Below are 13614 nucleotides of genomic sequence, written 5' to 3'. Positions count from 1 at the left end.
TGTATGGCCTGTTTTGATATTATTTGTGAAAGGTATAGGGTCCATCTGGATTCTGTTTTTTCACATATAAGTGTCCAGTTGTTTGAGCATCATTTGTTGAAAAGATCTTCCTTTCTCCATTGAATTATGTTTGCTCCTTTGTCAAAGATGAGTTGATTATATTTGTGTAGGCTTATTTCTGGGCTCTCTAGTCTGTTCACTTCATCTATTTCATTACTTGATATTTCAAGTCATTTTATAAATAATTCTTTTGATATCCACATTATACCATCTCAGGCCAATGGGAGCCCCTTTGAGTAGGCTTTTATGTTCTAGGCCCCCAGTAATCTGATTACTTCCTTGCTGTTTAGCACATGATGTCCCAGGCTTACCTTGGAGTTTTCCTGCCATTTCTCCAAGGATCCCCTGGTTAATTTAATGTTAAAGGTTATGTTGAGGCCACAGTCTGGGTGCTGTATATATTGTGAAGGATCAGCCAACACAGTTTCCTGATGATTAATATGTGTAATGTGCGACAAAGATGACTTCATGGTTTTTGGAAGAATGGGATTACCATTGATTGGATCTATGCCTAGGAGGATTTCTGGTCATTAGGCAGTTCTCTGTTTAAATATTTTCAGAAATTGTCAAACTGTTTCCCAAGGTGGCTACACCAACTTACAGTCCCACCAGCAGTGTAAGAAGGCTACAGCTTCTCTACATTCTTGCCAAATTTGTTATTGTCTATCTTTTGGGTTATGGTTCTTTTAATATTTGTAAAGTAGTATCTTGTTGTGGTTTTGATTACATTTCTCTGATGGCTAATGATGTGAAGCATCTTTTCATGTGCTTATTGGAGATCTATACATATAGATATGTATCTGTATCTATATATCTATATATATCTATTCAAATCTTCTGCCTATTTTAATAGGGTTATTCATCTTTTTAAGTATTGTCTTCTTTATATTTTATATACATAGGTGCCTTATTATATGTATGATTGCAAAGTTTTATTTTGCAGGCTTTTGCTCTCTAAATGGTATACTTTGAAGCAAAATTTTTAAGTTTTTAAAAATTTAACAAAGTAAAATATACATAATGTATAATTTATCACTTTCACCAATTTTTAAAAAAGATTTTATTTATTTATTTGACAGAGAGAGAGAGGGGTCCCAAGTAGGCAGAGAGAGAGGGAGCAGCAGGCTCCCCGCCGAGCAGAGGACCTGATGTGGGGCTCAATCTCAGGACCCTGAGATCATGACCTGAGTTGAAGGCAGAGCCTTAACCCACTGAGCCACAGAGCCGCCCCTGTTTTAACCATTTTTATGTGTACATTTCATTGGCATTCAGTATATTACAGTGATGGGCAACCATCTCCACTATTTCTAGAACTTTTGCATCATCTTAAACTGAAGCTCTGTACCCATTAAATAGTAACTCCCCCATTTTCCCAGGCTCCCAGCCACTGGTAACCTCTATTTTACATTCTTTCTCTATGAGTTTGCCTACTTCAGATATTTCATACAAGTGAAATCATACAATCTTTGTCCTCTTAAATTATGAATTTTTTTCAATGGGCATAATGTTATCAAGGTTTATCCATGTCATAACATGTATCAGAATTTTATTCCTTTTTTTTTTTTTTTAAAGTATGCTCTAAGTCCAGTGTTGGACTCAAACTCACAACCCCAGATCAAGAGTGCTCTACTGACTGAGCCAGCCAGGCACCTCTGTTCCTTTTTGGTTTGTTTGTTTGTTTTTTGTTTGTTGTTTGTTTAAGTAAATAATATTCTACTGTTTGTATGTATCACCTTTGATTATCCGTTTATAAATTGAAAATTTTGATGGAGCTAATTTAACAATTTTTTCTTTTGCTGCTTGTGCTTTTGGTATTGTATCTTAGAAGACCTTGCCTAATCCAAGGTCATGAAGATTTACCCCTATGTTTTCTTCTAAGATTTTAATAATTTTAGTTCCTATTGGAAGTCTCCTACAAAGACTTTAGGTCTTTGATACATTTTGAGATCAGTTTCTGTATGTGGTTTGAGGAAGGGGTCCATATTCCTTCATTTGCATGTGGGTGGATAGTCAGTTGTTCCAGTACCATTTTTTTGAAAAGATATTTCTTTCTCCATTGTATTGTCTTGGCACCCTTCTTGAAAATGAATTGACCATAATTGTATGGATTTATTTCTTGATTATTTAAAAAATTTCTTGATTCTTAATCCTATTCATTTGATTATATTTCTATACTGATTATGGTAGCTTTGTAGTAAGTTTTGAAATTGGGTCCACAAACTTTGTTCTTCTTTTTCAAGATTGTTTTGGCTTTCTGGTTTCCTTGTATTACCATATTAATTTTAGAATCAGGGGGAAAGCCAACTGACATTTTGACAAGGATTCTGTTGGCTCTATAGATCCATTTCGGGGAGTATTTCCATTTTAATAATGTTAAGCCTATTGATCCAGAAACATGAAGTATCTTTCCATTCATGCTTCTTTAATATTCTAACAATATTTTGTAGTTTTTTAGTATACAAGTCTTATACTTCTTTTCTTAAATTTATTCCTAAGAATTGTGTTCTTTTTCATGTTATCATTAATAGAATTGTTTTAATTTCCTTTTTGGATTGCTCATTGCTAGTGTATAGAGTCCTGCATTGGGCTCCTTGCTCAGCAGGGAGCCTGCTTCTCTCTCTCCCTCTGCCTGCCGCTCTGCCTGCTTGCATTCTCTCTCTCTCTCTCTCTCTCTCTGTGTCAAATAAATAAAGAAAATCTTTTTAAAAAAAGTATAACTGATGTTTATATATTCAATTTTTTCCCCTGCACTCTTGCTTAACTATTAGCCCAGATAACTCTTTAGTGGATTACTCAGGGTTTTCTATATATGTCATCAGCAAATAGAGATAACTTCATTTCTTCCTTTCCAAACAGTATGCCTTTTTTTCCCCTCCAGTGGAGTTGCCCCATTTAGAATCTCAAGTACTTGTTGAATTGATGTTGTGCTGAGAGCAAGCATTATGGTCTTATTAATGATCTTAGGGGGGGAAACATTCAGTTTTTCATCATTAAATATACCTTACTTGCTTTTAAAAGACATCATGTAAAAATACTTTTAGGAATTAATTGACTTTTGGCTTACTTTGAAAAAGGCAGTTCTACCCAGTCTCATAAGTTACAAAGTTCCTGAAAATTCTTTCTGTACCTGCTCTCTTTTTGTGGGATCACTGATCACATGCAACCCCTCCTCAGGTCTGGTCAGGAGGAGCTGGCCACTGTCCTGGGGCTCTGGTTTTGACTTTCCTTCTCTAGGTCTCCATCTTCTCAGAGTCACATCTGGAAGCAGATGAAAGTGGGCTGTTTCAGCCCAGGCAGTTTGTTGGCTGTGCACTGAGCTGTGTCTTACAATCTCTGGGTTTTGACAGCCAGTGCAATGTTCTTAAATATTTTAAAAGACAGTGAATAGATCTTCATTACCTAAAGTTTTTTGGGAAAAATAACCCATAATTTTATTCTCTAACATACTATTTAGTTTATTTTTTAAAAAGAGGAAGGGGAAAGGCACAGAGGGAAAGTGAGAGGGAGAAGCAGACTCCTGCTGAGTGAAGAGCCTGATGTGGGGCTTGACCCCAGGACCCCAGGATCACGACCTGAGTGGAAGGCAGATGCTTAATTGACTAAGCCACCCAGGCACCGTTAGCATACTATTTTATTTTATTTTTTTTAAGATTTTATTTATTTATTTGACAGAGAGAGAGAGATCACAAGTAGGCAGAGAGGCAGGCAGAGAAAGAGAGGGAAGCAGGCTCCCTGCTGAGCAGAGAGCCCGATGCAGGCCTGGATCCCAGGACTCTGAGACCACGACCTGAGTAGAAGGCAGAGGCTCAACCCACTGAGCACCCAGGCACCCTGGGGGTTAACATAATAAATGTTACATAATTAATATTATGTTTATGTTAACATAAACATAATATTTATTATGTAACATTTATTAAAATAATGTTATAATAATGTTATATTATTATGGTATAATAATGTTATAAAAATAAATAAAACATTTATTAAAATATTTATTATGTAACATTTATTAAAATAGTATGTTTACTATTTTAAACATCGATTTCAGTCTTTTCCCATATGGTGGACTGCATCTTGTTTTAGTAGTAGACTCTATGTAGTTTTGTGCCCTCTTTATTTAATATTAATTTTCTAATAGTAACATAAAGTTTTACATTATAGAGTTAACACATAATGTTCCCTCAGGTAAATTTATCATATATGTATATTTTTTTATCATTGTCTTGTGTGACTTTTAAGTTGTTTCTGATGTTTTCCCCAAAGACATTATTGCAGTGCACACATTTGTGCACGTGGTTTTTTCCTTTCTTTTGTATTATTACTTCAGGGTAAGTGTCCCAACAAGAAATAATTAGGTCCAAGGTTAGCAGAACTTAATGACTATTGATACATTGTTCCAACTCGATTTGCTGAAGGGTGTGTTGGTTTACATTGCATACAATCTTTTAGCATGGTCTTTGTAGTTTTAGCACAATCTTTTCAGTAGTTGCGTTGCATGATTTTTTTAAATGAGTTTTTAAAATTTTTTTTATTTTTTCAGCGTAACAGTATTCATTATTTTTGCACCACACCCAGTGCTCCATGCAATCCGTGCCCTCTCCAATAGCCACCACCTGGTTCCCCCAACCTCCCACCCCCCGCCCCTTCAAAACCCTCAGATTGTTTTTCAGAGTCCATAGTCTCTCATGGTTCACTTCCCCTTCCAATTTCCCTCAACTCCCTTCTCCTCTCCACCTCCCCTTGTCCTCCATGCTATTTGTTATGCTCCACAAATAAGTGAAACCGTATGATAATTGACTCTCCCTGCTTGCATGATTTTTAAAAATTGTTAATAAGTGAAAATAATTGCTAATAAGTGAAAGTGGCATGAAACTATTAAATCTCCGTTTCTTTTTATTATTTAATGTGATTTGTTAATGGTATAGATGAGAATTGAGGTTAATTTCTATGTTTAATTTGGAAAGTTAATGAGCTTAATTAAAAATGTAAAACATGTTAAAAAATACTTGGCATCTGATGTTATTATATTTGAATCCTTTCCCCACAGCTTGCCGATGTTCACCGTGCTCAGGAAATTTACCATTCCACTCACTTTACTCCTGGAAACCATCATACTTGGGTGATTCTTGTTTTTCCTCTATTCCTCTTGTGTCCTTTCCCCTCATCCCACATTATTTTTATGTAGCAAATTCTCAACATCTAGTTATTTTTCCAAATAGTTGTTTTGAATTGCTGGTAGCAATAACTTAGGCCCCCATGGTTTATTCACTTAAAAGTATCTCCTGTTTCCATGATAACTTAAGAACATAATGTGTGATTTTTTTTACATCGTAATTTTATATTAGATTAGTAATATGTGTTTATGATAGAAAATTATTTTAAAAATGCAAGAACCTCAAAACAGATGTAAATATGTTTCCTGAATCAGTTGGAATGTACACTGATTTTGGAATACAGAGGAAAAATTGTCCATGTATATGTGTATAGGATAGAAATGCAGGAAATCCCAGAAATCCATTCTGATATAGTGATTGTAATATAACATAGGAATAAATTAATTTTTATAATGTTGGTTTAAAAATCTCTCATAAAGACACTCAGGCTGGTATCTAAAAAGGTGAATCTTAGTTTTGCTGGGAAGATTATTTAGCAATGAAATTTGGATGATGACCCAGTGTTCTCAGTCCTACTGTTGAATTTTATCCTAATCTTTGGATGCTTGATAGAAGACCAACTAGAGCTACCAGCAGGGACTCTTCTGCATTTTGTCACAGCATCTTTCCAATGAGAACAGAGAAATACACTTATAATTAGATTAGACAGCTGCTTAAGAAATACATTTGATCTAATTTATTAATCCACTTACAGGTGCTTACAGTGCTTTCTCTAGGTAAAGTGATGTCCTTTAGATTTTAGCCATAAGACTGTGAACAATGTCTGTTTTCAGTTTAAGAGTCATAATCAATGTTTTTTCCTGTCTTACTCCTTCCCTTCTCTATCCATCTAGGAAACAGTATTCCTTGAGCATCATTGTCAGTGTTTTTACCATTGTGCTTGGTGCTTTCATAGCAGCTGGGTAAGACTTTGGACTGTTTCTGTTCAATAACTTCTTTGTGCCTTTGACAATAGGCCCGGCCCCACCCTCATTTTCCATTCTCCATCTGGCTGCAGTTGAATTGAGCAGCCAAGAGACAAGTCTGTTGATGTCAGTGGGTTCCCCGTGTGTTCCTGTGAAAGTCAGACTGGGTTCCAACTTGGCCAGAACATTTCTGAGAACATGTAAAGGGAACATTAGAAGATATGAATACAGCTTTTCTCCCTAAAAAGGAGTAAACTATTTGCTATTATTACTGAATGTTTGTCTTTAATACAGAAATTCACTTGAAGAGTTCTTCGGCATCTGGTCAAGAATAACAGCTTTATAAAGCCCTTGCAGGCTGATTTGTTTTGTCACCTGTGATGCCTTAGCAGTCTGTTTCCAAGGGTGGCATGCTCTCATTAAATGTATTTGTATATTTGGGACATGAGCCAATACCAGTGTATGACTAAGTGGATCCTTGAACAACATGGGGATCAAGGGCACCAACACCCTCTCCCCCCTACACAGTGGAAAATCCGAGTTTAATTTTTCACTCCCTAAAAACTTCAGTACTGATAGCCTATTGTTGACTGGAGGGCTTACTGATAACATAAATAGTTGATTAGCACATATTTTGTATGTTCTATGTATTATATACTGTATTCCTAAAATAAAGGAAGCTGGGGAAAAGTGTTAAGAAAATCATATGGAAGATAAAATACATTTACTCTACTGTACTATATTTAGTGAAAGAAATCCACAGATAAATGGACCAGCACAGTTCAAACCTGTGTTGTTCAGGGTCAGCTAGAGTGTCTTATATATTAATATGCAAGAGGAGGAATGTGGACTTCCAGGTTTGCAGTTACAAGCCAGACACTCAGACTCCTGGCTTTTACAGCCTAGTGGTTAAAGCCTGTATGCAGTTATATTCTGTGGGTCCAGAACTTAGCCTGGCTCTTGTCACCTGTTTCTCAGCCCCTCTCTGCCTCATTTTTACTCATCTTTAAGATAAAGAATGTAATAGAAAAGAAAAACCTGCCCGAATGAAGGGAAGAATGCAAAGATTGGATGAATTTCAGTTAAACTAGTTTCCTTAACTTATTTATTTGGATGATACTTACTCTCTGGGGGCACCTGGGCACCTGGGCAGCTCAGTTGGTTAAGCATCCAACTCTCGATTTTGGCTTAGGTCATGATCTCAGGGTCCTTAGATTGAGACCTGCATCTGACTCCATGCTCAGCACGGAGTCTGCTTGTCCCTCTCCCTACTGCTGCTCTCTCTCTTTCTCTCTCTCAAATAAATAAATAAATAAATAAAATCTTGAAAAGATAATAAAAGTTCTGGATCACTAATTGCAAAATAAATAAGGGTGTGGATATTCTTTTCTAGTCTCTTCACTTACTAGGTGTATAAGCAGGCCGAGCTATTTAACCTCCCTGCACTCCAGTTATTTCAACTATAAAATAGAGATTAGCATGGACCTACCTGAATGCAAGCTGGTGTGGCCACTCTGGAGAACAGTATGGAGGTTCCTCAAAAAGCTGAAAGTAGAGCTACTGTACGACCCAGCAATTGCACTATGGGGTATTTACCCTTAAGATACAAATGTAGTGATCTGAAGGGGCACCTGCACCCCACTGCTTATAGCAGCAATGTCCATAATAGACAAACTGTGGAAAGAGCCCAGATGTCCATCAACAGATGAATGGCTAAAGAAGATGTGGTTCATATACACAATGGAATACTATGCAGCCATCAAGAGAAATGAAATCTTGACATTTGCAATGATGTAGATGGAACTAGAGGGTGTTAGGCTAAGCAAAATAAGTCAGTCAGAGAAAGACAATTATGATATGATATCACTGATGAGGAATTTGAGAAACAAGACAGAGGATCATAGGGGAAGGGAGGGAAAAATGAAATAAGATGAGAAACCAGGGAGGGAGACAAACCATGAGAGACTCTTAATCTCAGGAAACAAACTGAAGGTTACTGGGGGGTGGAGGGGGTGGGGTGGGGCAGCTGGGGGATGGGCATTGGGGCAAGTATGTGCTGTGGTGAGTGCTGTGAATTGTATAAGACTGATGAATCAAAGACCTGTACCCCTGAAACAAATGATACATTAGATGTTAATTAAAAAAAAATAGACCCACTTAATAGGATCTTTGTGTGAATCGAATGGCATAACAATAAAGTGGGGTTTATATACTAGTACGTGGCCAAAACCATGTTGAGTGTTTACTGTCAGGTGTCGGCTTAGGTGTGACAGGGGGAATCCAGCAGTTAACAAAACGACAGGAATCCTTGCTTTCGAGGATCTTCCTTTCTAGTTGGTGGGGACAGACAGTAAGCAAAAGAAACAGATTAGAAAACAGGGCATGCCAGATGGTGACAGATAATGACGATGTATTTTTAAAAAAAATTTTTACATGTGTTAATTTCTTGCCTAGACCACAGTTTGTTATTTATTGTTTTGTTGGTAACGTCCTCCTTCTCGGTCCTGGCGGTGGTTGAGTTGAGCCCTCCTGTGAGCTGGCCCCTGATTTGAGCACTATTTCCGGCCTCTAGTTGGAGCCAGCATGGACAGGAAATGGCAGCACTGAGAGCCTATTGTAGTCTTGAAGTTTTGTTCCAAGAAAGTCCTAGGAGCAAAGGAGCTAAAAGAGGGAGGTGCTCTGTTGAAAGCGCCCTCCTCCCACAGTGCTTTGGGGTGTCCCCTGGACAGCCTCTCTTTAATTAAGTTCCTTTGAACTCAATTTGGAAACTACTGACTTTGAGGCAGTTGTACACTTTTCTAAAAGAATCGTTTACAGAAATGTCCGGAAGGCTTTGGTGAGAAATGGCACTTTAGATGCTGTCTCTGGAGGCATATTTCCAGCCCCAGTGAGTGGAAATTCAGCTCATAGTTACCACATATGATATTCTAATGAGCTGCAAAGGTAAATAGTGTTTTCAGAGCATTGCATTTCCCCCCAAGAGCTAGCTTGGAGCAGCACTTCTCGACGTTTCCCTTCTTTCACACCCAGATAATGGATACTCTCTGGGTGGGTGACAAGCACCCTTCGTTGAAGGCTGGACATCACCCCACCCTTCTCTCCTCTCATTAAGATCTTCTTATCCAAATGCAACTTACTGTAGAGCTGATTCAGTCAGATGGGCCAGTTTATGCTGCTGTAACACATAGTTCCCACATTTACACACCGAATATATTCTGCTCCCACTGCATAGTCAGACCAAAGTTAGTTACACGGGGATGGGGGGGGGGTGCTCTGCTCATTGTAGTTACTTAGGGACCAAGGCTGATGAAACCCCTGCCTCAAAAGGGACTTCTTTCCTCACTCAGGAGGGAAGAAGGCATGTGGGGAATCATGTGTTGGCTTTTCAGACTTTTGCTTGGAACTGCCATGTGTTATCTCCTCTTACATTTTACTTGACAGACAAGTCACATGGCCAGAAAAAGTCAAACTATTATGTCTGAAAATAGCCCTAAATGACAACTACAAGTGCTAACCATGAATCTGCTCTCCTGTATTAAAGCAAGCAAATTGTTTTCAAACTTCTGTGCTTTTACCAGTGGCCTGAATGAGTGGTGTTGGGGATGTGTAGCCCCTGGAGTAGGAGACCTGAGAACTCTGGGAATTTCCCTCAGGCTCTCCGAGGAAGTGAGCAATACCTTTCCACTCCCCTAGGAACCTGAGTTTTTTTTTTTTTTAATCCATTCAACTTTTTGCCATTTTATGCAGCATCAGACTCTTCTTAACACAGAGCCAAATGTGGGTAGGCGTGAGATGTGGAAGACCCTTATTTTGAGAGATTCTATTTTTTGTGATTGAGCCAGAGAATTCTGATTTATGATGATCGAAAACTAATTTGCATTCTCACAAATATATTTGTAGTTAATAGTTCCAGAAGAAGCCTTGAATAAATCTGGTTTAATTTGGATTCAGATTTTGATGATATTTTTGCCACTTTTTCCTCTTCTCTTTGGTTAGAAATAGTCTTTAAAAAATTTATTTTTTTTAAATTTTGCAGGGATCAGGATATGCCACTCCAAAATAGGCCACTTAGGCATAAACATTATTTTGAGCTGAAGGCAATTAATTGAGAATCAACAGATGTAGAAAGAATTCTCTGTCTTCCCCTTTCCTGGCTAAAAGCAGACCATAAATTTCCTTTTGTAAGAGTGGTCCCCCCTACTCCCTTCACCCTGAACCCTGCACCAGGAATAGGAAAGCAGTTCTTATTACTGGTGATGGAGAATCAGTACCAAGAGGAGTCTGCATAAATAACCCTTACTACAATAATCCTTCTCTTCCATTAGTTTCCCCTATAAATTTCCTAGTGTTTATTCCATAATTTATTTGTTCCTTGGAATCCAAACTTCTTCATTTTTAAAATGATATATAAGCCCCAGAGTCTAACTACTTATTTGAGATTTATTTTTTATGAGATCCTTTACATGTAAAATATTTAATAAAAGTTGTATTCCCTTTCTCTTGTTAACCTACTGTCAGTCAAATTTGCAGGCTCCAGTCACTGAACCTGAGAGTATAGAGGAAATCCCTTTGATGCTAAGTATTTCTGAATTATGACATGGCTCTCATACTGTCTGTAAGACCAAGTGTGGTAGATTAGTCACCTCAGGGCTCAGCTGCTCTCTCTGTCCTCCCTGAGCCAGTTTTATACTAGTCCTCCCTGAACACTTTTATGTCCTCTTTGAACATTTTTATACTAGTATTATTTATATAAAATGGAAATTGAAGAGAAGATGGTTCAAAAGGATGGGGAGAAGGGAGTCTTAGAGGAGTTGCGGAGAAGGAATGGATCCCTGCCTTGTTTTATCGTTGGACAGGGTGTGTTGGGTACCCAGCCATCACGGTGGGTGATGTGACCGGCTGGGTACCAGATGGAGGTGTCCGTTCTTCATTCGATCTCTCTTGCCCCAGTAACTGCCCAGCTGTCCCCACAGCGCTGAACGGGGAGATGGCCCTGTTTATTACAATAAACAAAGCCACTGGGTAGGTTGGACAAATCACTCCCTTTAGAAAAGAAGGCATCACCAATGATTGATTATGCCAGTTGATTGTTAGTGAAAGAAAGGCCTTTGCCGTTGAAGGAAGATGGTTAATGTCCCTTTGGTGTTAAGCAATTCATGATTAAATTGAAGCCACCTGATGGCCTGGTTTTGTTTTGTCTGGAGGCAGAGCAGAGGAATTAACCACAGAGGGGGAAAATATGCCAGAGGGGGAAAAAAAAGGTCGTTACCAGCATCACAAGTGGATTTGATTAGGGAAAGATAAAACAGGCAGGCTTTGAAGGCCAAGCTGTGTGAGTTTCTGAATAATCATCCTCCTTTTTGTGCTCTTCCTTCCAGTTCTGACCTCGCCTTTAACTTGGAAGGCTATATTTTTGTATTCCTGAATGATATCTTCACAGCAGCAAATGGAGTTTATACCAAACAGAAAATGGACCCCAAGGTACCAGATCTTCACTCCTGTGGTTTTTAGGCTTTGTCATCTGGCCCCTGAAATTGCATGAAAAAAGAAATGAATTTGTAAAGTTGGCTTATAATATAATTAACATGGTATGCTTTATAAATCACTGATTTCTTTTTTTAAAATTTTTATAGATTTTATTTATTTATTTGACAGACAGAGATCACAAGTAGGCAGAAAGGCAGGCAGAGAGAGAGAGGGAGAAGCAGGTTCCCCACCGAGCAGAGAGCCCGATGCGGGGCTCAATCCCAGGACCCCAGGATCACGACCTGAGCCGAAGGCAGAGGCTTTAACCCACTGAGCCACCCAGGTGCCCCAAATCACTGATTTCTTTTCAGTTATCCTGTCTATGTGGGTTCTTGTTACCCCTGACCCTACAAAGTTTTGGGTGAAAATCAGATAGGGAGGAAAAAGATACCACTATTTTTGAGGCAGAGTCAGAATATGTATGTAAAGAGGAGATTATTTTGAAAGGCAAAATAAACTTAAAAGTTTTTTGCTGTCCTCCTCAGTGAGCAAGACAAAGTCTGAGGTATTCTGAAGCAACCCCAGTTTGGGAGCCTGAAGATGTGGGTGACATAAGTTTTCCTGGTCTCTGTGACTTGAACCCTTAACTCCTCCAGACTTCAGATTCTTCTGTGGCATGGCCATTGTGTCTGGTCCTGGCCATGGAAAAGTGCCATTCCTGATCAGCCGTTGAGCAGTCCCCCAAAGACCGGTGGGCAGATGAGCCTGCTTGCACGGGGCTACCCCCCCGCCAAGGCCCCTTGTGCTTCCCCCGCCCCAGCTGTTCCAGCAGTCCTGGAGGATGAGCCAGGCATATGTTGCCTCGTTTCAAGTTCTTTGTGTTGAGTGAGGGAGTTTGCTCAGAAGGACAGACCTGTTTCTACAAGCTGTTTTTTTTTCTGCACGGCCCTTTGTTTTTTTTTAACCGGTGGCAATTTTACAAAAACAGGTTTGTTGCCTTTTGAGGGTCCCAGGAGGTCACCCTTTATGAGAAATGGTGGAGAAGGGGTGTAGCCACTTGATGAAAAATAAATTTATGCAAGATTAGAAAAGGAGATACCTGGTGTTTTAACACTGCTGCTCCTTGACAGAAAGAGCAGATGTTTTTAAGGAGTTCTGTTTATATTAACACTTTCAATGTTCTTTATTTTGTTCCAGATTTCCCATTCTGAATACAATACTTAGAAAAAAGAAACAAAATCGGAATGGTAAAGATGGGTGGGACCTCGGAGGCCCTCCATTTTTATCTGTCATTTTTGTATAAAATAAATGTTTATTTTGCTATCATGATGTACTTGAAGTGAAGCTTTTTACATTAGGAATTTGCTAAAAAAAAAAAAAAAGGAATTTGCTGAAAATATTCCAACACAGAGTTGGTCGGAATAGATTTTTAACTCTGCATAAATACACAATTGTACAAATGGCTCCAGGAAATCTGGTGCTTTGTATTTCTAAAATTGAGTGTTTTCTTTGTTTTTGTAGGAGTTGGGGAAATATGGAGTGCTTTTCTACAATGCCTGCTTCATGATTATACCGACTCTTATCATTAGTGTCTCTACCGGAGACCTTCAACAGGTAAGCTGAGGATGGTCATCACAGTCCGACTGAGCAGACTCTTAAAGTCGTTTTTTTTTTTTAAAGATTTTATTTATTTATTTATTTGACAGACAGAAATCACAAGTAGTCAGAGAAGCAGGTAGAGAGAGAGGAAGGGAAGCAGGTTCACTGCTGAGCAGAGAGCCCGACACGGGACTCGATTCCAGGACCCTGGGATCATGACCTGAGCTGAAGGCAGAGGCCCTAACCCACTGAGCCACCCAGGTGCCCCTCTTAAAGTCTTAATAGTTAACTTCTGGCATTCACTGCAGGGAAGTGTGTAACGGTGGTAAGTAGGATGAGCAGGAGGGTCCCTGAAAGCGAGGCCTGTGATATCCCCAGCAGCACCTTTGGCACAATCGTTTCTTTGGTGT

The 13614-nt window shown here is 38.9% G+C and overlaps 1 protein-coding gene across 3 annotated transcripts in view; it reads left to right on the top strand.

The window, feature by feature from the left end:
• Nucleotides 1–13614, top strand: part of SLC35D2 (solute carrier family 35 member D2) — a 48609-nt gene that overhangs the window by 18806 nt on the left and 16189 nt on the right. For all 3 annotated transcript variants that reach the window (XM_082697277.1, XM_082697276.1, XM_082697278.1), the window contains exons 5-8: nucleotides 5108–5179; nucleotides 6068–6136; nucleotides 11518–11620; nucleotides 13127–13219. In XM_082697277.1, the coding sequence (XP_082553403.1) occupies nucleotides 5108–5179; nucleotides 6068–6136; nucleotides 11518–11620; nucleotides 13127–13219 (337 nt within the window). The remainder of the gene's footprint in view (nucleotides 1–5107; nucleotides 5180–6067; nucleotides 6137–11517; nucleotides 11621–13126; nucleotides 13220–13614) is intronic.

Source organism: Mustela nivalis, assembly GCF_964662115.1.
Source record: "Mustela nivalis genome assembly, chromosome: 13".
Taxonomy (NCBI): Eukaryota; Metazoa; Chordata; class Mammalia; order Carnivora; family Mustelidae; genus Mustela; species Mustela nivalis.
Note: the sequence above shows the minus strand (reverse complement) of the source record. Positions and strands in the feature narration are given on the sequence as shown.